The 26,782-nt window shown below is 35.7% G+C and overlaps 3 protein-coding genes across 7 annotated transcripts in view; 2 read left to right on the plus strand and 1 right to left on the minus strand.

The window, feature by feature from the left end:
• LOC143916229 (uncharacterized) lies at positions 1-20,336 on the plus strand. 4 transcript variants are annotated; one of them, XR_013260952.1, is made up of 9 exons: positions 1-74; positions 3,168-3,524; positions 3,600-4,392; positions 5,714-6,023; positions 16,500-16,658; positions 16,782-17,203; positions 17,325-17,482; positions 17,568-17,800; positions 19,204-19,434. XR_013260952.1 is itself a non-coding variant. In XM_077437234.1 (5 exons), the coding sequence occupies exons 2-5, from the start codon at positions 3,174-3,176 to the stop codon at positions 19,214-19,216; spliced, it is 1,467 nt and encodes a 488-aa protein (XP_077293360.1). In that variant the 5' UTR covers positions 1-74; positions 3,168-3,173; the 3' UTR covers positions 19,217-20,336. The 4 variants fall into 4 exon arrangements, 2 of the variants coding, with proteins under 2 accessions (XP_077293360.1, XP_077293358.1); XR_013260953.1 differs by lacking the exons at positions 17,325-17,482; positions 17,568-17,800 and having other exon boundaries at positions 5,714-6,019; positions 16,782-16,939; positions 19,275-20,336; XM_077437234.1 differs by lacking the exons at positions 16,500-16,658; positions 16,782-17,203; positions 17,325-17,482; positions 17,568-17,800 and having other exon boundaries at positions 19,204-20,336.
• The window catches only part of LOC143915612 (uncharacterized), an 854,026-nt gene that overhangs the window by 611,987 nt on the left and 215,257 nt on the right, over positions 1-26,782 (plus strand). The gene's annotated exons all lie outside the window — the stretch shown is intronic.
• The window catches only part of Start1 (Steroidogenic acute regulatory protein-like), a 22,354-nt gene continuing 2,655 nt past the window's right edge, over positions 7,084-26,782 (minus strand). Inside the window, exons 3-12 of one of the 2 annotated variants that reach the window (XM_077437222.1) lie at positions 25,887-26,038; positions 25,651-25,809; positions 23,104-23,157; positions 22,884-23,022; positions 22,657-22,805; positions 19,266-19,421; positions 17,829-17,933; positions 17,585-17,760; positions 9,604-9,710; positions 7,084-8,199 (exon numbers count right to left, since the gene is read on the minus strand). In XM_077437222.1, coding sequence (XP_077293348.1) covers positions 8,087-8,199; positions 9,604-9,710; positions 17,585-17,760; positions 17,829-17,933; positions 19,266-19,421; positions 22,657-22,805; positions 22,884-23,022; positions 23,104-23,157; positions 25,651-25,809; positions 25,887-26,038 — 1,310 coding nt within the window. In that variant the 3' untranslated portion in view covers positions 7,084-8,086. Of the gene's footprint in view, positions 8,200-9,603; positions 9,711-14,549; positions 15,214-17,584; positions 17,761-17,828; positions 17,934-19,265; positions 19,422-22,656; positions 22,806-22,883; positions 23,023-23,103; positions 23,158-25,650; positions 25,810-25,886; positions 26,039-26,782 lie in introns of those variants that run through there. The other variant, XM_077437221.1, reaches the window with a different exon arrangement.

The following is a 26,782-nucleotide window of genomic DNA, read 5'->3' on the forward strand; positions in this document are numbered from 1 at the left end:
ACTAAACAACAGTTATATCGTGACTTAATAGCGCACTTGACGCATATCCAATCCTTTATACAATAAATAAATCGGTAAGTGTAAATTTGTATGAATCGATTTTTTTGCGATATGTAATAAAAACACTTTCAAACGAAATCATTGATATTAATACGAGCTTTTTTTTATTCGTGTGAATATAAATATGAAGTTAGACGTAGTTTTACGCAAATGACCTAACCTCACTTAATACCCTTTAAGCATATAAGCTTATTTTGAAAGCGGTGGAAGTCCAATTTTCAGTTCCAAAAACACTATTTCCGTTTGACTTCATTCACAAATTATTACCACTTCTTTTAATTCGATACATCCAGAATCTCGGAAAAGCAGAATAAACAGGCCAGGTAGTTTTAAATATTGTTAAACGACAAACATTAAATATCAAGTAGATAAAAATAATTTAAATGGTCAAAATAAAATAATTAACATTTGTGATAAGTGAAAAATGTTGTGACCACACAATTTTTTCACACCCCTGAACGTATTGTTGCGTAGGGGTGGGTGGAGGATTCAAATAAAAGGCCAAAGTCGCTTCACAGCATTTATTAGGTGATTAAGGAGATCCACACACCGCCAGTGCTCCGTCCAGAATCCCTTGGTATGGCCTAAGTACCTGCTTATAAAGGGCATGTCGCTCAGTGCATCTTCCTCGACACGTTTGTTTACCTATTGTTATAGTCACGTACTAGATACGCAGTCCCAGGTCTCGCGCTGTCAGTTCTGAGAACTCTAGCGGGAAATGACCGAATGAGGTTACCGACCACTAAGTCCATTCGGGGGTCTCTATTGTTAGCCGACAGTACTTTAACCTGGAGACAATCCTCAAAAACCAATTATAACGGCGGCTCCTTTTAGAATATGCTACAGCATCAAGCTGAAAATTTATATTTGTATTCTTTATGTACTAAGAGTTGATAAGGTTTTCGCCAGAATTCATAAACCGGAAGTAGTCATTTTTTTTTAAAAAAATATTTCATTATTTTATTTGATGTCTATAATATTTATAGTGATTTTAAGTAATCCGACAACCGGAAGTAGAACTTTTGTCTTGTGTAAGTTTCCCTACACATGCGCTCAATTTGTATCGAAAATAGTTTCTCATAACCGGTATGTGTGAAAGTGTATGTATGTTTAATTATCGAATTTTGTTTTGTGACCTTCTTATATTCCTCAAATACATAGATAAAGTCATGGGTTGGTCACAAGTAATGTTTTCTAATATAAAGATTCATGAAGCTTTGTATGTCAAAAGTGACTCGTGAAGGTATGATATATTATTAGAAATTATGCCAAATTAAAATATTCCTAAAGCACTTAGATGTCAATAAAATAATTTCAATAATAAACAACAAAAAAACTAAAAACAACCATGAGATAGATAACGATGTATTATATTATAATTTGCGCAGCAAAAAATAGCAAATTGGAAATTCCTATCAATTTATATTACTATGCACTGTATAATAATATAAATACATTATGCTAAATAATGACATTGAAATTTTGATTTGCATATATGTAAATATGTACGTACTGAAAAGTTATATGATGTTTCTATTGATTCTGACCGAACTCTGGTTCAATCGTAATTCATGCCAGTTTCCAAATGATTTATCAACAATATTATGTTATATTAAAATGTAACGTAATACATTACTGCTGTACTACCAATCTAGACATGCAAATTTATCAATTGCTTTTGATCATGCAGTGATATATTAAATTAATGTAGCCGAAGCGCGATTCAAATGTAGTGTGTGCTATGCAATGGTGAGTAATATATGTTGTGTTTGTATAACATTGTAAGTATTTAAGATCATTGGAATTGGATCACTAATATAGGTTTTATAGGTTCAAACAGAAGCCAATGCCTAGGAATGACATATCACATAATTTTGCAGTCAAGTTGTCTTCCACAAATTTACTTTTCATTATATTTTATATGCTTAAGAAATATAGTGCGATTAAATTATGTATATACAGTAGTGTAGTGTCGGAGTGCTGAAATTTTTCGAATTTAATTGATTTTTCAAAACATTTTTACTAATTACTAACCTCTTCTTAGTTCAGAATCGATTTTGTCGTCTGATGAAGTTTGGGTTCTTATCCGATCGTTTTCAAACTTTGCCATTTTGCTCGGTTTGGTCATCAATATAAGTGGAAGTGGCGTCCGCCATTACCATAGTGAGAAATAATCGTAATAGACACGTTTGAAAATACTGCATCTTCGTTCACGGTGACGTCTATCGTCTACACGGTCCCATTTGTCCACACTGTTCTGATCGTTTTTTCCCTTTTCGCCCCCCCTCTCACTATGGCAGATTGAGCACTTTGCCATACTCATGATCAAGGTTTACGGAGAGAATTGGTGATTTCTTAATTAGATTTTTTATATATTGTCTTAATTTTATAAACAAAATATAGAAGAGGTTATTAATTTTTGAAATTTTGTGATAGTAAAAACATATAAATATTAGATATTATAAAGGTTTTTTTAATAATAAATTTAATATTTGTATAATGTAGCGAAAAAAAGGCGTCTATTAGGAGACTGTTTTAGATCAAGGAAGTATAGATGAGTGTTGGAGAGGACGATAAGCACTGTGTTTATTTAATATGTATTGTAAAGTAGTGATTTCAACAGGTGGCTTTCAACTGTGTTCACATAATGATAAATTCAATAAGAAAAATATCCTATGTATGTGCCGATGCGGTGCAAACGATCGACAAACGCCAGACAGACTGAACTACAGATTAACGACACGTGTACCTTATGCGTGCGCACTGCACGCACTTACACTAAACGAAATCTATCCGAAGTCCCGACATATCTACCCTGCATACGTTCTGTGCTTCTGATACTTTAGTTCCGAATTTTTCCTTATTAAACTCGCCAGAAAGATCCAACTCAATTTTAATAATTGCATCTGTGCACATTGAAAGGCTACTTGTCATCTGATGTGCAATCTATCATTCGTGAAGTCGACAATTGCGTTTAAAGCAGCCATCCAGTTAATCTGTGGTTCAGTCTGTCTGGCGCTTGTCGATCGTTTGCACCAAACCCGTATGTGCATGCCTGGTTGGGATATAACTTAAGCTAATATCTTCTAAATGTCATAAATTTTCAGAATACGATGAAGCAGGACGCTACTGTATATATTGTGATCTTTGCTATCGTCTTTCAAGCGACTAGTGCCCAGACTACATACAATATTCTTGGTAACCTGTACAAAGTCATTGTCGACCAGGAGATCACCGATATTCCTCAGCCTCAATACATACAATACGCAAACGAAATCAGAATCATAAATCGTTACATTTACTACATGAAAGATTTCACAAAGACGAACGATCCTACCGTTAGCCATACAAGGAAAATGACTAAGCGTTACAATGCACCGAAAGTGTTCATGAACAGATTCGGTGATATAATGGACGTACAAGAAGGTCGTATTTATTTCACATACAGAGAAAAATCTTACGAGGTATTTCTATACATCCCATTGTATTAATTAAGTTAATATTTACAAAATGTATTTGTCTTATTATTATTATTCCAGGTGATTACCAAAGACAACTGTAAAACGACGTACATAACCGGCAGCTATCAAAATAGTATATGCTTTCTAATGTGTAAAACGTCTTCCGAAGGGAATCAGCAGAGGTATCTGTTTGGATACGATTCTTCGAAACCCAATTTAGTGGAGAATCGAGTGAAGACGGAGGAGTTGAATCTTTTGGGTGATGATTTGATCACTGTTGATTTTAACGACAAAACAGGCAACATTGCTTTAGCGGCGAAGACAAGTAACGGATGGAAGTTGATGGTGTTGGAGTACACGAAAGGAAACGAGTCTGGAGATGAAGCCGTAATTACGTCTACGGTAGAAGTGATCACAACCGAACCAGTACCGAAGACTACGACCGCTACGACTGAAAATACACCCACTACGACTACAACTACGGCTGAGAAGATAGCTGAAACATCTTCTTTAGCCTGGAACTACGACGACATAGAAGTGACCACGAGAAGGACGACAGCTCGTCCTACTGTAACGTTTACAAATTCCTCAAATGCTCAAAGTAATGTTGGAGTAGTCAATGACGACTTTCACGAAGTTTTGGAAGGAATTATAAATAAAATAATGAGAGCGCACGAGTTCAACGTGAACCGTCACACAGGCCTTTACAAAAATCGCAACAAAATGCTGGAGAGGATTTTAGAAACGCGTCAAATTAAGGTGAACAGTTTACAGACGAAAGACATCACTCAAAATTACATTGATGAATTCAAAAAGGTTGTGACAGTGAACGGAAACACTCTGGAGAAAGTCCATGTTAATAGTCACAAAGGTAAAATAATTGTATATCTAATCTATAATGTTATATCTAAATACACTGTTCGACACGTAATATGACTTTTCTTATAGATATATGCCCAGTAAACACGAATCTGGTAATAAAAAATGTTGATTGGCTCGAGATTCGGAGATATACATATGTGTTTTTAAATCGCGCGATTTTTCTATATCTTGGTGTTGTTCGGTCGATGTCTCAAAATCCGTCAATTTCCTGTTCAAAATGAATATTGGAATCTATATTCGAGTATTTTATCTTTCATTTGTAGTACTTTTCAGTTTTCAAATCTCTCTTAAGTATGTAGTCGTCCAGTTCAAATCAAAAGTCAAAAGTACGTATTTTCACTTGGGATTTTTTCTCACTGTTAATGCTATTTTATATTGAGTTTTTTCTTTTGAAACATGTTTATTGGGATAGTGTTCTGACTACACTATTTTTTGTTTTCGTTTAAAAGGGTTAATTGAAAGTGCTGAACTTTAAATCGTTAAAATTGCGAGGAAAAAGCTCGTACTAGTATTTACCCGTATTTACACGAATCTGAATTGAATTAGTAGGGATAATATATTAAATTATCTTTATATGAGAATTAAATAAAATTGCACTAAGAAAAATCATATTTCGACTATTCTTGTGGATTAATAACAAAAATTCGTTTATTTTATCGAGGTAAGCCAGTTATTAATAGAACTTTTGGCGAAGGCTCCGGTTATTTATCCAGTTATTTTTTTCCTTTAATCTAATGATATATAATTTCGAAAGAGACTTTGCATATATGTAACATTGATTGGTTGGCAACGATACATTAGATTTTTTTTCAAAGATTCAAAGGATTTGAAGTCCCTGGGGGCGCAGGCGCCGGATTCCGGTATACATATAATTTCGAAAGAGACAGTATATATGTTTGTTTGTTTGTGACAGTCAATTTAATAAAAAAAAAAAACAAATTAATATTCAAATAAATTTATATACAATGAAACTATTCAAATAAATTTAATAAAATGTTTACTGTTAGATTAGTCATGTTTAAGCGGTTTATATTACAAATACCGAGCGAAGCCGGGTAAAACTACCAGTATTTAATAAAAATATTTAAATATTTTTATTAAATACTAATACTAGTATTTAATAAAAATATTAATACTAGTATTTAATAAAAATATTAATACTAGTATTTAATAAAAATATTTGACGATCGATGTTTGTAATTGGCCTTGAATAATACTTGTACAATGTTGACCATAGATGTCGGTCAGTAGAAATGGGTGTATATCTGTACAAATAAATAATTATTAAACGTTGTTTTACTATTTTTCAGAACCGACAGTTGGAGACAAAAATAGAATAAAAGAGTTGGAGGATGAGGTGCAAAAATATAAAAAGGAGGCAGAAAGATACCGAAGAATGATTATGACGTCATCAAGAGTGGACATTGCAGAAGAAGATAGACAAGATTCAACAGGTTTCTCTCTGTCCAATATACCCTCATTACAATTCATATCAGCGTTTGAGCTGCCGACAGAAAAGAATCAGTGGTATGACTACTCGTGTATAAAAAATGAAATGTTAAGATCCCAAAAAGCGGAGACCGATGACGATGACGGTGATATTAGATTCGAATATAGTAGGTAATTTTATAAAATAATATATACTTACCCAATTTTTCATCATATTCAGCAAATTATATACATATAGCTTATCATATTTTAAATTATATTTACATATATTAAAATCACATTGTACATTTTATTATATATTTACCTACATACATATTTGTTATTCCTTGACGTGACAATTGATTGAATTTGTTCTAACCGGTGTACCAGATATCTGCTACTTTCTCTTTATACAATTCAAGGTTTTTAGTGATTAGGTTAAATTGATCACATTTCTATTTTAACTTCAACCGGGCTATTTAAGTAAGGTACGATTTAACCGCGCATTGAGAAAAATACTTTGTATCTTAAAATAAATGTTTGTGCATTAAATAATTGCATTATTTTTGGTGCATTAAACAATCTCGTATTGTGCATTGAATAAGATATTTTGACATTATACCTATAAAGTGACCATTAAAAAATATGACACGATCATTCGAAAAAATAGATTTTAGCATTAGAATAAAAAGTGGCAAGTTGCAGTCTTCTGCTATTGACAACTGTCAAAAGTGTTTACCTTTGTTTACGTATTACATATGAATGATGATGTCAGGTCGTAGAGTCGAAGCGAAGGTCGCAAGCCGAAGAGTAAAAAATTAGGAATCCAGTAGAGAGAAGCGTTGGTCGTTGTCGGTTCGTATTTTGGCCATTGTAATACACATTTAAGTAACAAACATCCGCTTTTTAAGTAGCAAATATTTTTTTCAATGATCGAAACAAAGTTTCTACTGCAATCTGTATCCGTCATTTGGAAATGTACACAATTTTTTGTAATGTACAAATTTTTTTTTAAATGCACATTTATTTTATAAAATGGACGTTTAAATTGTTTCCTTTAAGTAGATGTTAAATTAATACGCTACCCGATTTCATTTAACGCAGTCCATTAGAAATCCTAAAAATTAACTTAACCTAACCTGATCCATTAGATATATACTCGTAAAATGTAAAATTAAAAATAAAATTCAATATATTCGTGTTTTTGAAAATCACAGTAATTTACAAGGAATAAAATAAAAATAAATACGAGCACGGATAAAAAATATTTATTTGCGATACAAAATATTAATCTAAGAAAATTAAATTAGCTATCTAAACAATGAGGTATTAACGTAGACAGGCTTACACAAAAATATTAAATAAAAAAAATGCAATCAATTTTTTATTTGGTATAATGTATGTATATAATATGTATCTAGACATTTTTTTTAATTTTTAATTATCCTTTTTATTATTATAAAAATTAAGCAAGTCATATTTTTTTGAACCGGATGAAGCAATAAACAAACTAAAAAATCAAAACTAGATAAACTATAGATTCAGCATCATTAAAGTGATTCGAATAGACATTGTTGGTTTAAAGTAATTATAAAACACAAAATATCAACAGTAATTTGTCCAGAAATGTAACCTTCTTAATACAAATATATGTATGTACACATAAATAAAATATACACACACAGAGTGTAAAATTGTCTGAAATATTAGCAGGCACATTTAAAATATATAATATAGATCAAACGACAACGTTGTCTAAAACCAGTCAAATGCAAACTTTTTATGCAATACACATTAAAAAAGCTCGGACATTTTACACTCTGCATTTATTAATATGCAAAATAAATCGATAAATATACATATGTATTAATAAATGTGATAAGTTTACACAGTGAGCATAATAAAAACATTTTATGAGAGTTAAGAGCGTAATATTACTTTAAATTTATATGCATCTACGACACAGTCGCCATTGAGTTCGGTATAAAATTATTTACAAAAATATATAACGGGTCAACAACACCAGAAATTAACCGACAAGACCCGTAACTAAGCCTTAACTGTACAATAAATATTATAATACATATACATATATATATATTAAAAAAAAACATAGCCTCACTCCCGTTGATTTCAACTCTCACTAATACAATATAATCGATATTAATATACAAAATGTAATAAAATCGACCGATTGAATGAAAGTTTACCAAAAGCACCAATAAATTCATAACGGTGGAACTTTTCAAACCCTATTATACCAACGTTCCGTCAGCATGTTTCTCCCCGACAAAGACCCTCAACGTGTCGAGGAATTCGAACATGGCCGACGAGAAGGCCACGTCTAACACATACTGCGGAATCCATCCTGAAAACACAAAGGACGTTTTTTTAAATATACACATTTGTACAGTTGAATATCCTTTCGGAGACAAAAACATATAAAAATGTACAAAAATACTATGCTATGAATAAAATTACATTAACCCTCCCTCACCGGAGTGGGGTATGCAAGTGTCCCAATTTTTACGTTTTTCGTAATAACTATGTGGTTTTCAAAGCTATACACCTTATATTTCTTGTATTCCTAGAATGAACTACAAGAAATTCATTTTAATAGATTTTGTATGATTTAGAAAAGGGGTACATCGTAAAAAAATACATTTTTACGTTCGAAAGTATGATTTAAAGGCGGTAGCGATAAGTCATGTTTTTGACTGTTCGCTTGCATATTCGTGTTGATCGATGAATCAATGCGAGAGAAAGAGACAGCTATATTTTTGTAAGCTATTGTTTTCGTCGCTTTTGGCGCATGGCTATGAGTCATGCAGCCGCCTGTTGGCCTTACCTATGTGCGTTTGCATGTCGATGCTTGTCGTTATTTCTGAATACAAAAATAGTAAAAAACTTGCTATAGGACTAAAACTTTTTTATGTTGATGTATAGAATGGTTAATAAGATATATATTGAACGCAATTATATTGAGAAAAGCTGTATTTTGATTAAAAAATACTGGGATCTTACTCGACCCCAGTTCGGGACACTCGTTCGATCCCGACGCTCCGTCCTTCAAAGGTTAAAAAATGAATGGATATAACATGAAAGCAAAATACTAGGACTTGAGATAAACAGACGGGAAACTAAAGTTATGATGGTAGATCGTCATGGTAAGGATCTTGAAGTTTTACACGAGTTTATCTACATATCTTTATTGGACGACAAGGGGAGTGTGATACTGATATAAAAAGGTGGCGATAAGCTCCATGTTGAAACTGAGCAAAATTTGGAAAGCCCGGGGCATCCAAATTAGTTTTTTGGTCTTCCTCGTAGTTCTATACGGAGTGGAGATATGGACGGTGCAAGCTCGAGAAAGCTGGTCACGGGTTCGAGTCCCACTGGTTGCTGCTGGCCAGACCTTGGTTTATGATTCCAGGTCGATCGTTTCCTATCAGAGTTTGCCAATTTATCTGATTTTCATTGAAACGGTTCCAACAGATTGGGAACTTTTATCCATTTCTCGCAATTTTCGAGCTTTTCATCATTTCGAGATTTGACGATCTATATAAAAAAAAGTGCACCGAAAATGTGTAAGTTTATCAAAAACTTATACACAGATGTCTCTATGTTGCTTTGTTAAAATTGTATATCGATGTTTTTAATTGGCTAGGAAGGCGCATTGGGGTTTACCTGTTAGGCCTTCCTGGTATATAAACATATGTATGTACAATGTAAAATAGAGTAAATAAATGAAATATATGATAAATAAACAAACCTTTGAGATCGCATCCCATCAACCACTGAACTTTACATTTCGCTCTGTCGCCGGTATGCATCGGTGCAACCGGTTGAATGGCCCAACAGCTAATCTTATTTTCTCCTCTGAAAAAAATAAAGCTTGTTTTTGTACCAAATCAATCAAAAAAAATTAATATATAGCACAGATAGTGATTAAAACAAATTGAAATTATAAAATGTTTTACAATTGTTTAATTTTTAAAGTTTTTCTTTGACAGCTGTAACCAGAGAAATGTTATAATAATAGAAGTGGCTTTAGGCGTTATATTATTGTTAAGTGAAGATTGTCCAAAGACAATCCTAAATAATATTAGCATCAGTCGTATTTGATGCTTGGTGGTCGACGTATTTCCGATAAAAACTTCTCTGGGCAAGTGCATCGTTAAAAGTTGCACGATGCATTAAAAAAACACACAACAAACAACTTTTTTTTTTTTTTTTTTTTTTTTTTTTTTTTTTTTTTTTTTTGGGTGCCATCTTATCGATTCCCGATAAATCATCACCAGCGATATCGTTGCTCTTCAGATCATGTACGGGCACTACGGAATCATCACTCCGTCCCCAAAATTGTGAATTGGGCTTCTGAATCTCTCACATTCAGAACACCAATTCGTGAGGCTTTTTTCGCTTTAAACGCCTCTGCTGGTGAGTTGTGTCCAATAGCTGCAGCGCTTCTATGTTAGGGTGACGGTGCAGTCTCAACTCGTGCCTCCCGGCGCATTCTCGGATGACTTCTTTTACTTTTTTGATTTTAAGGTCCTTGTGGATCTCTTCATTTGTGACGAAGCGATATGCATCGGTGATAATCCTCAAAAACTGGTTTTGACATCTTTGCATTTTTTCGATATTGGATGGCTTACTGCATCCCCACAGTTGTATGCCATATGTCCATATTGGCTTCACGATTGCCTGGTATATCAGTTTTTTGCATTGTAGGTCTAATTTGGAGTGTCTTCCTATTAGCCAATGCATTTCTCTTTGTTTAATTCGAATCTGTTCTATTTTTTTTTTAATGTGATGCCTCCACGTAAGCCTTGAGTCAAGATGCAGTCTTGGATTCCGTTTATGAAAGTCTGAGTGCTGACACTATTTCGTCGCAGTGCAAATGTGACCTGCATTGATTTTAGCTCGTTGAGTTTCATTTTCCAGTCCTTGGTCCATTTGCTGATCTTGTCCAGTGCACGCTGCAGGCGTTCAAATGCTTCCTCCTGTGACTCGCTCGATGACATAATGACTGTGTCATCTGCAAATGTTCCAATGAATGTCTCTTCGCTTGTCGGGATGTCAGCAGTGTATATCAGGTACAGTATAGGCCCTATTAAGCTTCCCTGTGGTACTCCTGCAGAGGCTGTGAAAAAGTTAGAGAATGCCTCCTCATGAGCAACTCTGAATTTGCGTCCGGATAAGTATGATTCCAGTAATTTGACATAATTTCCAGGTAATGACTTGCTGATTTTGTGGATAAGTCCTTCGTGCCATACCCTGTCGAAGGCCTGTGAGACATCAAGAAATACAGCCGGACAATACTTTTTTTCCTCTAGCGATTGCTCTATTTTTGAAATAACACGGTGCACTTGATCGATGGTAGAATGTTTCGACCTAAATCCAAATTGGAAGTCGGGAACATCGATTAAGGGCTTGAGTCTTTTTAATAATAGTTTTTCGAATAGCTTAGAGATCGCAGGCAACAAGGATATTGGTCTGTATGATGTTACTTGTTCGGGTGACTTTTCTGGTTTCTTCAACATTATGATTTGAGCAGTTTTGAAGCACTCTGGCACATGCCTGAGCCGGAAACATGCATTGTATAAGTATGTTAGCATTATAATAGCCTTTTTCGAAAGTTCCTTGAATAGTCCCGGTGAGATTTCGTCAATTCCAGGTGCCTTTTTAGGATTTATGTTGTCATCTATTTCTTTAGCTACTTCCATAGGGGTGACAGTTTTGATTAGTTGCTGTGGTTGATACATTGGTGTATAATCAGCATCAGATTGAATATTGTGTGGTTGGAATACTGTCTCTAAGTGTTGTGCAAACAGCTCAGCTTTTTCTTTGTTGCTTCTTATCCACTCTCCTTGCGCATTTTTCAGAGGTGGTATTTGTAGAATTGGTCGTTTGAATTTCCTAGTTGCTTTCCATAGTGAGTGATTTTTATCAGCTGCAGGGCCCAAACCTTCCAAATATTTTTCAAAACAATTTTGTTTATGCTCTTTAATAAGTCGGTTAACTTTGTTACTTATGTGGTTAAATTCTCTTTTGTCTGCAATATTTCTGGTTCTTTGCCATATTCGTCTTGTTCTACGTCTTTCTTTTATCAATTGTCTAATTTCCATGGGGTAATTAATGATTTGGTCTGGTTTTTCTTTTGGTACAGGTGTAGCTTCTTTCGCAGCCTCTCGTACATAGTCAATAAAATTTTGAGTGTGTAGTTCGAGATCTTCTATAGTTTTAAGTTTCACTATTAAATTTATTGATTGGTCTAGTTTTTTCCTGAACATATCCCAGTTAGTGCGTTTATTTGTCAGGTTCTGTCTCCTTATTCTTTTAATTACCAGTGTGCTCAGTGTCATTAGCACTGGTGTGTGATCAGAAGTAAGGTCCTCTATTCCTTCGACCTGTGGTTTGGGGCTATTCCTTTGGATATAAAAAAGTCAATTAAATCTGGTACCTTTTTACTGTCGGTCGGCCAGAAGGTTGGTTTTTGTGAGGAATGATACTCGCACGAGGAGCTCTGAATCGCGTATAGAAGGTTGTTTCCTTTACCAGGAGTTATAAGTCGTGATCCCCAAGCTGTATGTTTAACGTTGTAGTCTCCTCCAATAATAAATCTTGGCCCAAGGGAATTAAAGATGTTTATAAATTGGTATTTTGTGATGGTATGCTTTGGAGGACAATATGCTGCAGCAATATTTAAGTCAGCATTGCCATATTTAATTGTGATGATAGTAGCTTGCATGAATGGTTCTCTGATATCTTTTTGTTCGAAGTGCTGGATATTTTTTTTGATTAAAATAGCAGTACCACCGCGAGCTCGTTCACTAGGATGTGTTGTCCAATAAGCCGAGTATCCGTTTATCTTTATGTAACTTCTTTGTGAAAAGTGTGTTTCTGATATTAGTGCTAGATCGATGTTGTTTGTCTTTAGAAACACTTCAAGTTCATGGACTCTCTGATTGAGTCCGTTTGCATTCCATGTTAATATGCGTAGGGAATTATCTGTCATTTTTATTATGTTTACTTGGTGATTTGCACTGATTTTCAATTTTTTCCACTCTGGTTATGAGCCAGTTGAGTTGGTGTTTTATTTCAGTTTGAAAGTCACATAGCAACTGCATCATGCCACCGATGGTAGGTTCAGTTGATTTATTTTCCTGCCCGATATCTTGTTTGCTTTTGTCTGCTTGGGACTTAGCTGCTTCACTATATGTTTTGTCCACAGTTGTTTGTTTATCAACAACTTCAATTTGATTTTGTTGTACGCGTTGTGTTACTGTTACCTTTTTGGGTTGTGATGCTTTTATCTTTTTTTTATAGACCTCACACCCCCTGTAGCTAGCTGGATGTCCTTGCTGGCCACACAGGGCATAAGTTGGGGGAACATTTTTCTGCTTGTTGCATTTTGTTGTGTGATGGTCTGCGGCACATTTGACGCATTTAGGTTGTCGATTGCAAAAATTTTTTGTATGCCCAAGTTGTTGACAGTTTGTACACTGAGGGATGTCTTTTACTTTCATTGGTGGTTCAATTGTTACTCTGCAATGTAGAAGTTCTTTAATACCATATACTTCTTTACAGTTTTCTTTTGGCACCAGGTCTACAAAAAATAGTGGGAAATGTTTTATTTGTCTTTCACCATCGGTTGTAAATTTCTTCATAATATTTGCCACATTGGCCACTTCGTATCCTTTATCTTTGAAAGAATCTTTTATTTCATTAACGTCTGTTGATGGCGGTAAACCTCTAACAACCACTCTATAGCACCTTTCATTCTTGAGTTGATAGGTGTGGTACTCTAGATTGTGAAGGGGGTTTTCGTTGTCTTTACATTCACGTTGTTTTAAATCATTTAGTGTTTTTTTGATTTTGCGATAATCTTCTTCGGTTTGTGTAGTGATTTTGATACTATTATTTGAAATTAATTTAAATTGACATTGAATGGGTGGTGTTTCTGTTGTTGATAATAGATGAGCTCTAAACTTATTGAAGTCAATAACATTGCTCACATAAATAGGCGGTGGAAGTGGTTGTTTGTTAGGTTTATTGGTTTGCTGTTTTTGTGTTTCTTTCAGGTTATTTTGCGGGGAAGATAATACTTTATCTATTTTTCTTTTTTTACTTCTTTTCTCTGCATTTTGGCTAAGTTCATTTTCAAGTTCTTCTTCATCCGTGTGGTAGTCTTTATTCATATTGTCAAGACTTTTGCTCCTATTTAGAATAGATGTAGAAGGCCTGGATTTTTTTTCCATTATTTCAATTCTTTTCTTTAAATCGGTTATAGTTATCTCATATTGTTTGCATCTGATTTCATATTGTTGGCATAGATGTGTAAGTTGATCATACGGATCGTACTGCTGCGCCAGAGGCACTGGATTATCTGTGTTCATTTTTCAGAACGGGTGCAAAACTGTGCCGCGCCGGTAACAGCGCGGCAACAGTTTGATTTTGTTGTTGTATATTCACTTATTATATTATATTATTGCAACTTTAAATTTTATTATAATAATTATTATATATTTATAAAATTTATAAATGTTATATCGAACGCGATAAGGCGATAACGCACATCGACCGATTGCAACCGTGTACGACGACGAACAAACAACATGGGAGACATTTTTATAAGTAAATTGATTATTTAAGTAACATATTGTAGGCGGGGTAGCGATGTGTTGACCGTATCCCAGCCTAACGAAACACTGTTGTGCTTGTTTTATTAAGTTTTATTGTTTGCCTATGGTTGTACAAAGGTATTATATTTGGGCAAAAGAATGTCGTTCAGCGGTCTCTGGATATGGTAGAGTGTCGCTGGCTCGGCATTCAGCTATGTTCAGAAGGTCTCTGGATGCGGCAGTGTGTTGCTGGCTCGTTGTTCGGCTATGTTCGGAAGGTCTCTGGATACGGCAGTGTGTTGCTGGCTCGTTCGGCTGGTTGATCTTCCAAGTCCGCGTAGTGTAGTGGTGGCAGGTCAGGAGCTGGATGTCGACTGGTCTGCTGCTGTGTGTCGACGCTTGCTGCTGTGGGTCGACTGGCGTTGTTTGGGTTGTACCTCCTTTTATAGTGTTTCTGGAATCACCTGACCCATGGTGGTGGTTTGTTGATGCGTAAGCGAGGAATTTGCTTTTGTCAATGGGGTGGACTTTTCTGGAACGATTGGCGCCGTTCCGCTCGATGTAGTTTAATGGTGGCGGCGTGTTTCGACCGTTTTGGTTCTGCTCGACTGGTAGGGGCGTTCCGCTTGAGTTTAATATAATGGCAGCAGGTGTGCGTCGTCTGGGTTTCGTTCCGCTCGAGTGTGAAGGGTGGATCATTCTCGAAGGATTTGGCGATTGATTCCAAGAAGTGCACGGGTTGTTTACGTGTGTGAGTTCTGCAAGGAATGTGGTTTGTTGTTGTGGAATATTCTCGAATGTTTCGATGACGATAACGATGACGAGATTCCTACAATATTATTCAATTAACATCTTAGTTTGACAGTTTTTAAAAGAGTCATGGCGATCGCCTGCATTCTACATAACATTTCAGGGGTGGCACCAGAGAAATGTAAAAAATATTTTTAAATAAATGTAAAAACATTTCTCTTGGTGGCGCCGAATACTCAATTATATTAATAACCAATTATTTAAGTTTAATTGATATAAACATCTTTGATTTTATAGTATACCTATTTTTGTTGAAACTATACATTACACGTTAATTTAAGAGTTCCCAAGGACAGACAAATACAAAAAAGTGGATAAAAATAATCCGCCAACTGAGACGTACCGCGTAATATCGAAACTAATTATTTATTCGTAATGGCGTTTCTATTATTATAACATTTATCTGGCTGTAATCTATTATATGTACATATTCTAGTAGAATTTATCATAGAACGCTACACAATTGCAGAATGCAAACAAATCCTTGAATTTCATTATTTTATTCGGTCAATGAAGTGGACGGTTATTTCTTTCGGGCCATGTGAAAATTATATTATGGTTACTTTTTCATTTCAGGCCATCTCCATGGCAATAATCCACAGTCAATTCACGCTCTCAATGCTAACATTGAAACTAGCTAACATTGAAATCTAATATACAATTTCGAAATAGACTTTGTAAGGTTTAATGTAACTATGTATGTATGTAAGGTTTGGTTGGGAGCATCGAAAACAGAAAGTTTCTATGACGACGATATTGATATCGTTGAATATATATATTTTTCGATTCAAATAAATTCAATAAAAAAACAAACGAATGTTTACTATTAGATTAGCCATTGCAAATACCGAGCGAGGTCTACATATATTTTCGAAAAAGTGATTAAAAACATCAAGAAAAAGGTGACTTTAGATGATGTGCTACTCAACATGATCCATAACGGAGTAAATATTATATACGTCTTGTCATAATTCTTTGTAATTGCATTCATAAAAACAAATCTTACACCTATTACTGAAACAGCCTATTTTTGTATATTATGTAAGACGACAAATTATCATAGATTGGATTTAAAAAAAAATATATATATATATACAATACTATCTTAACACATTGATGCATCAGGTCATGTGAGTCAAAAAATCGATTAATCTTATTAAATCTGAAAGTCATCTGTTTGATTACATTAAATAAGTATGATTGATATCATTTTTCTACCAATACATTGTTGCAGCTCATTTTTGATAGTAAATATCAAAATCTACATATCTTCTATACACTGGGGTAATAATTGCGCATGCGCACGCAACACACTGAAACAAATGTATACAAAAATAGCATACATATGTACTATACTGGGAGGACTGCAGCCCATATGGACGAGCCGCCACTGGTATGTTCGCAATTGATTAACAAAGGAGCAATAAGTTTAATAATGCGATTTTGAATTATTACACAACTATGTATGTACATATATGTACAAAACTTTATTCAAACCAAGCTGGGTATGTTCCAGTGGCGGCTCGCGAGAATTCAAAGTAGGGTCTGCACAGCTGAATCGGGCTGTAATGGTTCGTTGACCATACCGGTGACCAAATGTATACAAAAATAGCAAACATATGTACTATACTGGGAGGGCTGCAGCCCGCAGCCTATATGGACGAGCCGGCACTGGTATGTTCGTAATTGATTAACAAAGGGACAATACATTGAATGATGTGATTTTGAATTATTAGCTAACTATGTATGTAGAAAACTTAATTCAAACTGAGCTGGGTATGTTCCAGTGGCGGCTCGTGAGAATTCAAACTAGGGTTTGCAGAGAGGAATCGGGCTGTAGTAGTACATTGACCATACCGGTGACCAAATGTGTACAAAAATAGCATGCATATGTACTATACTGGGAGGGCTGCAGCCCAAATGGATGAGCCGTCACTGGTATGTTCGTAATTGATTAACAACGACACAATAAGTTGAAAGATGCGATTTTGAATTATTACACAACTATGTATATGGTTGTATGTACAAAACTTAATTCAAAAAGCTTTGTATGTTCCAGTGGCGGCTCGTGAGAATTCAAAGTAGGGTTTGCAGAGAGGAATCGGGCTGTAGTGGCTGGTTGACCATACCGGTGACCAAATGTATACAAAAATAGCATACATATGTACTATACTGGGAGGGCTGCAACCCACAGCCCATATGGACGAGCCGCCACTGGTATGTTCGTAATTGATTAACAAAGGCTCGAATGTTGAGAATTTGTATATGAATAGCCGTATTCTTATACACACATTTGATTTAGAAAGTTCCATCAGTTACCTGATATACTTCTTAGTTGGCGGATAGCCTGGATATTCCACCGACGTGCCACAGCTGATGAACCTGTCCCCAATGCGCGTATTACGTCTAAGGTTGACAAAATCCCGGGGTTTTATAGCGCCTCCGCCCCCTCCGGCCGTCAGCTGATATGTAATATCAGTTTCGTGGTCTATTCTCTGAAAATCACACAAACTCCGGTCGATCTGTCCATATCGAGTAAGTACATTTTTGAATAACGGTATACCTGTATCAGTTTACTCTCCAGGATCGTGGGATTCCACTTGCTCACCTCCTCGATTCTTTGGGTGAACTCTTCGTACAGAAATTCGGCGGGACATTCTACGTAGCCCTGAAATATAATAACAATGTTAAAAATACAAACCATGACTGTGAACACACTCGCTTGTCAAATACAAACTGTGACGTAGACTAGAATTAGCAAATATGTACATATGTAAAATCAACATATTATTTTTCGACACGGAACTTCTAAATAATATGTCACCTTTGAAATTGCCTTAAGTTTGTATCTCTCTATCGCATATACATATATAATCTATCGTTACTAAGTTTGATCCACTGAATTTGAATATAATATATGAATGTTTAAAAAATGGGCAATTGTTAACAGTATTTTGGCGATTGAAATCTTTAACTCGAAATCTAGTCTTGCTGTCCTAAAAGTGAGTATCGGAATCAATAGTTGCATGTTTTTATATTGATTGTGATTTTTTATTGTTTCAAAATACTTATAATTAATTTTCTAGCGAATTTTAAAATTTAAAAAATATATATTTTTTTCATATATTATGCATTAATGGGCCAGTTTTATATTTTACTACGTTTACAAGGATTGGTTTTCTATCTTAATATATATATTTTTTTTAATCTAAACTTACTAATTCAAGCGGAAATGATTTTAAATTACAAACTTTATGAGATATTCTAGGCGGAGCGCTCGCTTGAGAGTGAGGTCAAATTAAATTATTTAAATTAAATGTTGAATTAAATGTCATTTGAATTAAATCTGAGATCCTCGCATATTGTATTAAAGCCGTTTTAAAGGTCAACAAAGTCAGCCTATAAATTATCACCACCCCTCAACGAATACAGTCTGAAAGACTCTTTCATTGAAGAAGGAGACAGTTGAAAATAATATGATGCATAAAAATTACACTTAAGGGCGAAATCACACAGGAAGGAACACGGCACATGATATTTTTTACACACCTTTACACATACGAAAAAAATGTGGTATGTGGTAGTACATATTCATGGCACGCCCAGCAATCACAGTCCCATAATCACCCCCTGTAGTGTTTTCGGTAAAAAATTATCCTTGCTTGACATTGAGCGATAAGAGTGTATCCCATACTTCAAGAAATGTAGGAGAAAGCCCACAGCGGGGAGCCAAGCACACGACGTGCCGTTCTTCCCTTTGTGATTTCGCCCCAAATCGTCGGATGGAGCAATAATGAACAGAATAACCAGTTTTCCTGTTGATTACAGTCAGCATCAACAGATCAAGAACAATAAACTATTCCCTGTACCATATAATAGTGACACCAATGAAATAAACGAATCTTTGTAAAGCGGTGACCCTGATATTTTCATTTCAGCTGGAAATCTTAGGCTAAGGCGTATGTAGTTCTACACAGTAGTATCTTTGATGAATTCTCACCGTCAACAGGAAGAGGTTTCCGTACTTGTCCGAGTTCATCGTCTGTACGACATCTTCACTCTGGGTGCCCCTTTTGTATTCGTTCCAACGGAGAGAAGACAACAGCGACAGAACATTCTCCAGACAATCTCCGGCTTTTTTGCGGTACTCCTCATCCTGAAAATACACCAAAAAAAATAAAAAATTATAGACACATAAAATCAGTCACCGATTACATCTTCACAATCGACTCACACTCAATACGACGGGATTGAACGCTTTAGGCTGAGACCAAGGAAACAAAGTGTGCAACCATTTTTCGATGCGAGATCCTTTCTTTTCTTTCATCTTTTCTATTACGGCTGCATTGTTTCGGTCTTCGTTGAAAGCCTCGCCCTCTTTCAAATCAATCTCCACTTCCTCGGTGCCGACTTTGATTATATTCGACATGTTGGTCAAATGTCGAGCATTGATTACGTTAAAAAAGCATTCTTTGTACGCGACGAAGATAAGGAGATATTAATCGCGACGACTAATCGGTACGACCGCATGTGAAGCAACTGGTTTGTAAACGCCGGAAAAGAGTGATATAATTGAATGCAACGCTCGCGTGCCCACCACAACTTCTCAAACTTTACACGGCAATAATATATCATATTAAATCAACTCTTTTAATACTAATTTCGAACAAATTTTGACGCTATATTTATTTTATTTACTGTCGGCGAAAATTGTCAAATTTAAAGCTGTCTTTATGCGGGCACTCAATTTTTGGAGGCGTCGGAAGCGCAGGGAGGCGAAGCCCCCAGGGCGTCGGTGATGCACAAAATGTATCACTTCGTAATTCGTGCATCAATTTATTTCCGAAATCACCCATTTCGCTTTCGATTCTGGTTTCTAGAGGTGCACAAACACACACACACACACACACACACACACACACACACACACACACACACACACACACACACACACATTAATTCATCATTTCGAACGGGTTAGATTGCTAAGTGTATAATGTGCCACTTTTTATTGCGATTAATATTACGTGCGCGTGCGCCTATAAATTACCTTACATTATACTTATATTATAACATATAACTGTATTTTTATTCGTTTTTCAATTCCTTTTCGAAACCACCCGTTGAAATCAATGGGCACAACACTAGTAATATATATAAAAACGGACGCAATGTGGGTATGTATGTGGCAGACCGTGGACACACAACCAATCAGAGTCAAGTGGTCGAGGAGACGCGAGGAAGCGTGGTAGCGGGGAAGTGGGGGGGGGTGGAGCGTCATGTGACGTCAGACTGAGCGACCACCCGAAAACTGAAAGGCTGAAACCACCCGTTGAAGTCAACGGGCACGACACTAGTAAACTAATAAATACTACCTCTTTTTTCGAAAAAATGGGATTCTTTCCATGCACCTCTCAAAATAGCTTGGGATTTAAAGGGTTAAATACAAAAAAATTCAACAGTTCAATAAAATCCTGCAACATCAATACTTAATTGATCTAAACTTTGTATTTATACAAATGAAAGTACTACAGAATGTCGATTTAGCTCAAGTTCAAAGTTCAAATTACGCTTAAGTAGTATAGCAGTTAACAAGCTAAGAAGAGATATGTAAAAATGAGGACGAATCGACAATTGGTCAGTTTGTATTTATAGAAATATTAGTGGTTTTACCCGGCTTCGCTCGGTATTTGTAATATAAACATGGCCAATCTAATCTAATAGTAAACATTTTATTAAATTTCATTTGTTTTTTTATCAAATTGAACGTCACGAATTCTACGAATCAATAATAGTTACATTGGTAATACAAAGTCTCTTTCGAAATTATATATTAGACTAGATGTAGTTGTCAAAAGCGTTAAGAAACTCAGTGATAAGAAAAACTCTCATACATATGTATGTTAAAACATAATATCGCTATTCTGTGTGTCTGTGTATGTATCTGCGATAACGCTCGCCGTACTATAATAGTCGTTCCGATTCGACATATATATGTACGTCACAGCTAAGCCACTGTCAACAAAATGTAAGAATATAATATCGAAAGTAAAAATTTCTATATATACTGTTTGCTACCGATGTTTCCTCTAGGCAAATTAGTCTCTGAGCATTTACTGCCTGCCATCTATTGAAAATTTATTTAATTAATTTTTCTATTAGTGTTTTATATTGTTTATACATATGTAGGTAGGTAGGTACTTTTTATATTAAACTAGCTGAACCCGGCATTCGTTGCAATGCCCGAATAAGGCATGCAATTCCCGTTCCCGTTCTCGTTTCAAGTGATAGTTGGAGCTCTACTAACGTCTCTTCAACGCAGTGTCGTCATAAACCAACTGGTAACGTGGTTACCAACAAACACATTTCCTTGACTACAAAATGGCGCTTCAAACTTTCGCGTTGGTGAAATCGTAATTACGATTATTGTTATTAAGAGGTTTTTCCCGGTTTTTTTTTCACAGTAAGCTTCCTGGACATACATAAAACAAATTCTGAAAGTTCCGTCGTAATCGGTTGAGTGGTTTAGGAGCCTATACGAGACACTCAGACAAACAGACATTCAATTTTATATATACATATATGTAGGGTTGGAATTGAACGAAAGGCTGATGTATGGGCTATGGCTGAGAAAGGGTTATGTTAAATGTTACGACTGATTGTGAGAAGGGGATGAAGAGGGGTAGGGATGTAACGGTTAGTCGCAGTTGGACCTGTGCTCCGCGCGGTTGGTCGTTGGAGCGGAGGTTGGTTAAGCCTCCGCACGTATCATCTTAATAAACAACATGACTGAAAACGCACGAAAAAACCGCCACATCCCAACCGTGGTCCTTAACAGCGTCATCTGTCAGGATTCTCTGCCACATACATATATATCGGAATGATTTTTAAACGAGCCGAGCCGTATGTGTGGTTGGCCAAACTGCTAGGGATAAAGTGTGTGTGGTATGCATGGGAGAGACCGGATGCGTGTTGTTATGGTCACTTGTTGGAGAACAAGCCCGACGACATGTTATAATAAATAGTTCTGACTGAATCTGCGCGTTTCACTTGGAATCCTTCACATCCGGATCCCATATATATATATATATATATTAAATTAAATATATTTAAAAGGTATTCGAAAAAAATACGACCGCGTGCGGATCAAACACAGTACCGACACATTTCTTTTAATTTTTTTTTAAATTTAATAACTTAATGTGCTATAACCCATGCGATGATATTTCATCGGCTACAACACTAGTCCTATCATAATATTGCATTTGCTAGTCTTGGGGTAAACTGCAAACAACGAATCACTTGACGGTCAAAAGTTAACATTCGTTGGTGAGGATTTTGAGGATTCTAGCTGTTTAGACGTTAGTATACAATTATTAAGCAGCAATAACCTGAACGGAGGCGGTCAGCGGATGATTCAATATTTTCCTGCCGAATATGGGACTGCCGCTAGGACTGTCCCGAGGGCTGTAGTAGTCGGCAATGCTGTTCACGTCACTAATGGCTCCGATCCGTCTGCCTCGCGATACAACCGGTTGATCTATAAACAGAATCCATTTCGAATGAATTAGACATCAGATCGAATACATCAAAGGATAAACGTTCAAAGGAAACGAACCGACTGATTCGAAGATCTCCCTGGCCTGCAACTCGGAAGGCAGCACTTTGCAGTCGAGGAACCAAGCTTCGCTCCAACACAGCGAGAATGAAGCCAGAACTAGAAACACCTCGAACACCGGCTGAGCTGTCTTTGTCCACTGAAACGACATATTGCGAGATCGTAAACAAAACAAAAAAAAAAAATAACATATGTATATATCGGTAGAATAAGCACTTACGTCAAACATAAACACTTTGGCGATGAGAAACGCACACGTACCACTCGTCGTCAGCTGAAATGTGATTGAAAATCGACGTAAATGAAACGTTTGAATGTTTTTATTAATGCAAATGTTGGAAACCTATGACCTGATACAGGTTAAAGTTTACTGTAATTAATTATGATATTTTGTCCAGTCACAGAGCGTACAGTTGACATGTGATAAGCCGTCCAGAGATTACATTGATCTGACTGTTGTCAATGTTCAATGTAATCAATCACCGTACAAAATGTTGCACAGGAAAAATATATGTAGATACAATGTAATTAAAAAGCATATTCTTCACGTTAGAAAGTGTTGAGTCGTTGAAAATCGAATGACTACAAATAAAATGTTTATTTTTTTACTTAATGTGAATAACTTTAATGAATAGAATCGCTAAATAGCGTGTATTTGTGACAATAGTGGTTCATCAATACCCAATGTATGCAGAATTGAGAATAGAGATGGCAATTTATCGTCAAATTCCATTTACCAGTGAATGGTAAATAGTTATTTCCGGGTATAGGGTTTACCCGTTTTTTACCGGTAGATTAGATAACTATATGTGGTTACTTTTCTTGAAAACGTTAACCCAGATTGAACCATGAATAATTAAAAATAAATCTCAAATGAATAATGTCATATAAATATTAGGTATTCCCTGAATTAATGTCATTTTTGTAATATGCAATTTTCACTCGGTCTCTTTCGGTTAGTTGGCAAGTGAAGACGTGTCTTGTGTTATTTTTTTCTTCTTCTGGATTCGTTGCGTTCCTTTTGAACGAAAAATATCTTTTGTACCCCATACACAAAAAATTATTATTTTGAATAAAAATAACAATAATTTTATTTTACTACCGCCATTTATGTATAAAACTAAAGACTACATAGACGTCACCCAGATTTCAAATTTGCAAACTTCAAACGCGTCTTAAGCGATATTTTATTTACTTATATTGATGACCAAAATGAGCAATATGGCAAAATATGAAAACGATCGGATAAGAGGCAAATTTTTTCCTGAATTGTAATCGTAAGTGAAACGTAAAGGAGGTTTGTAATAAAAATGATAAGAGACGTGTCCATCAGAAGCTCATTTAAGGAGCAGTATGTTATTGTTGTTTCATGCGAAGTGACGTAAAGGCTTCAAAATTCATTTGCGACATATACGGAGATAACTGGATGTAAGGAAGTGCCAATGTTGGTTTAAGAAATTTCAATCAGGCAATCTCAGCTTGGATGACGAGCCTCGAAGTGGACGGTGCATTCAAGAGGATTAAGCATCTCTAAAGGCGGATAACGAAGCAAATTCAATTTTGACTCTTGATGAATTATCGCAAATCCAATGTTGACTCTTGATGAATTATAAATAATTAAAAACTTTAGGTTTAGGTAAAAACGACATAAATTCCAGGACGACCTAATACATAAAGTCCATTCGTAATAACCAGCGGCGTGGACTGGTGGATAGCATATTATGCTTTCAAGCAAAGTGGTCACAGATTCGAGTCCCACTTAAGTCCCGCTGCTGGCCACACCTTGATTTGTAACTCCAGGTTTTAATACATGCGCGCGCCTATAAATTACCTTACACTATATTAATATATAACACTAGCTGAACCTAATTGCCAGAATAAGGCATGCAATTCCCGTTCCCGTTTCAAGTGATGGTTGGAGCTCAACTAACGTCTCTTCAACGCCGTGTCGCCATAAACCAACTGGTAACGTGATTACCAACGAACGCATTTCCTTGACTATACAATGGCGCTTCAAACTTTCGCGTCTGTGAAATTTTAATTGCGAATATTATTATTAAGAGGTTTTTTTCTCGTTTTTTTTTCACGGTATGCTTCCCGGACATGCTTACAACAAATCCTGAAAGTTCCATCGTAATCGGTTGAGTGATTTACGAACCTATACGAGACAGACAGACAAAAAAACAGACATTCAATTTTATATATACATATATATAGATAAAACTTTATTTTAATTCGTGTATAAATCCCTTTCCGAAGCCCCACGGTGAAATCAACGGGCACAACACTAACAACACTAGTCTACTGATAAAAGTCTGCCGATTGCCAAAATAATCAAAATTATTTGTGCTACATATATACGTACATACATATGTAGATGTAAAATTTAGTTATGTAAATTATTTTAATTATCACTAATATAAAATATCTTATTAATGAATATAACAAAACGGAAATTCACGTCAGTCAAAAATAAACGTGACCTTTGATATGTGATTAGTTCGGTGTTTTTGTTTTCAACAGTAAAGGTATGTAGATCGCAATTTTAACCCTCAAACGTGATACAGATTGCTATAAAATAGCATACAGATTGTACCTATGAATTATTTTCTACATCTATATGCATACATATTTGCATTCACGTGTTGAAATACCACTATCTGAAAACAGTTACGATGTTAGTATTAAATATTGACACACGGTTTACATGCGAAGCGAACTTGAAGCAGAGTAAAAGATTGTTATTAATGACAATATGTATACTCACTGCAACCACGAACCAGTGGTTCAGATGAATGGCTGCGTAGGCAAGCAACAATATCACAAATCTAAATACGGCCACGCCGACCACATCGATCAGCGAAGTGGGAAAAGTATAAGCGAGCACTTGAGTCTTCCACATGTTCCATATGGAGTCACCGGTTAGCTGAAACGAAAGCGAGCATGTATGTTGTGATATTAAAATGCACACTGAATGACATTTTCCGTTGGAGTCATCTTTACCATGACGCATATCAACCAGATCAGCGAAGTGAACAGCATGTCGAAAGTGCAATAGAGGCAGAAGAACCGTCGTACTGAGGACATTCGTCCATTTCTCCGCCAGCCAGCGGCTGCTTCTTGTGAAGCCACCAAGTTGATGGAATGACTGTGACCTGAAATTCAATAATTTTTTTTTTAATTCAAATCCCAATTAATTTAGAATGTCTAGAAAGTTGTTTATAACATTTTATTTAATTTAACAGGAAAATAAAGAAATAAATTAATAAAAAACATCATTGACACTATGGTGGCCGCCGACTCATATTTGTATCATGTTGGTTGCACGACGCTTACTGCCCGCTGATACATATATGATTCACGACTGCGCCAAATGTTTCAGTCCGCTGATATATTTTTGTATCACGATTTCGTCGATCGTTTGTGGCCGATGATATAATTTTGTACAATTCACGACTTTCAAGTCCGCTGATATATTTATTTTATGACGAAAACGTGATACAAAATTGTATCATCGGCCACAAACGATTGAGGGAAACGTGATACAAAAATATGTATATCAGCGGACTGAAACAGTTGGCGCAGTCGTGAATCATATATGTATCAGTGGCCAGTAAGCGTTGTGCACCAAACATGATACAAATATGATTCAGTGGCCACCATAGTGTAAATGAGTCGAAAGACCCGTATTTTTAGCATTTTGATACAAATTAACAGTGCATTGATGCAAATTTGAGCAAATGTATTTTTCAGGGCTGTCGAGTCGGCGTTGTTAATTATATGGCCATATCAAGGCGAACAGATTGGAAGACACGGGACGAACGCTTATTAAACGTCAGGAAGGTTTACGGGCCCCGTTTTTAAAACGCGTTGTATACGATATTTTATCTCCAACGTAA

Source organism: Arctopsyche grandis, chromosome 8 (assembly GCF_051622035.1).
Source record: "Arctopsyche grandis isolate Sample6627 chromosome 8, ASM5162203v2, whole genome shotgun sequence".
NCBI lineage: Eukaryota > Metazoa > Arthropoda > Insecta > Trichoptera > Hydropsychidae > Arctopsyche > Arctopsyche grandis.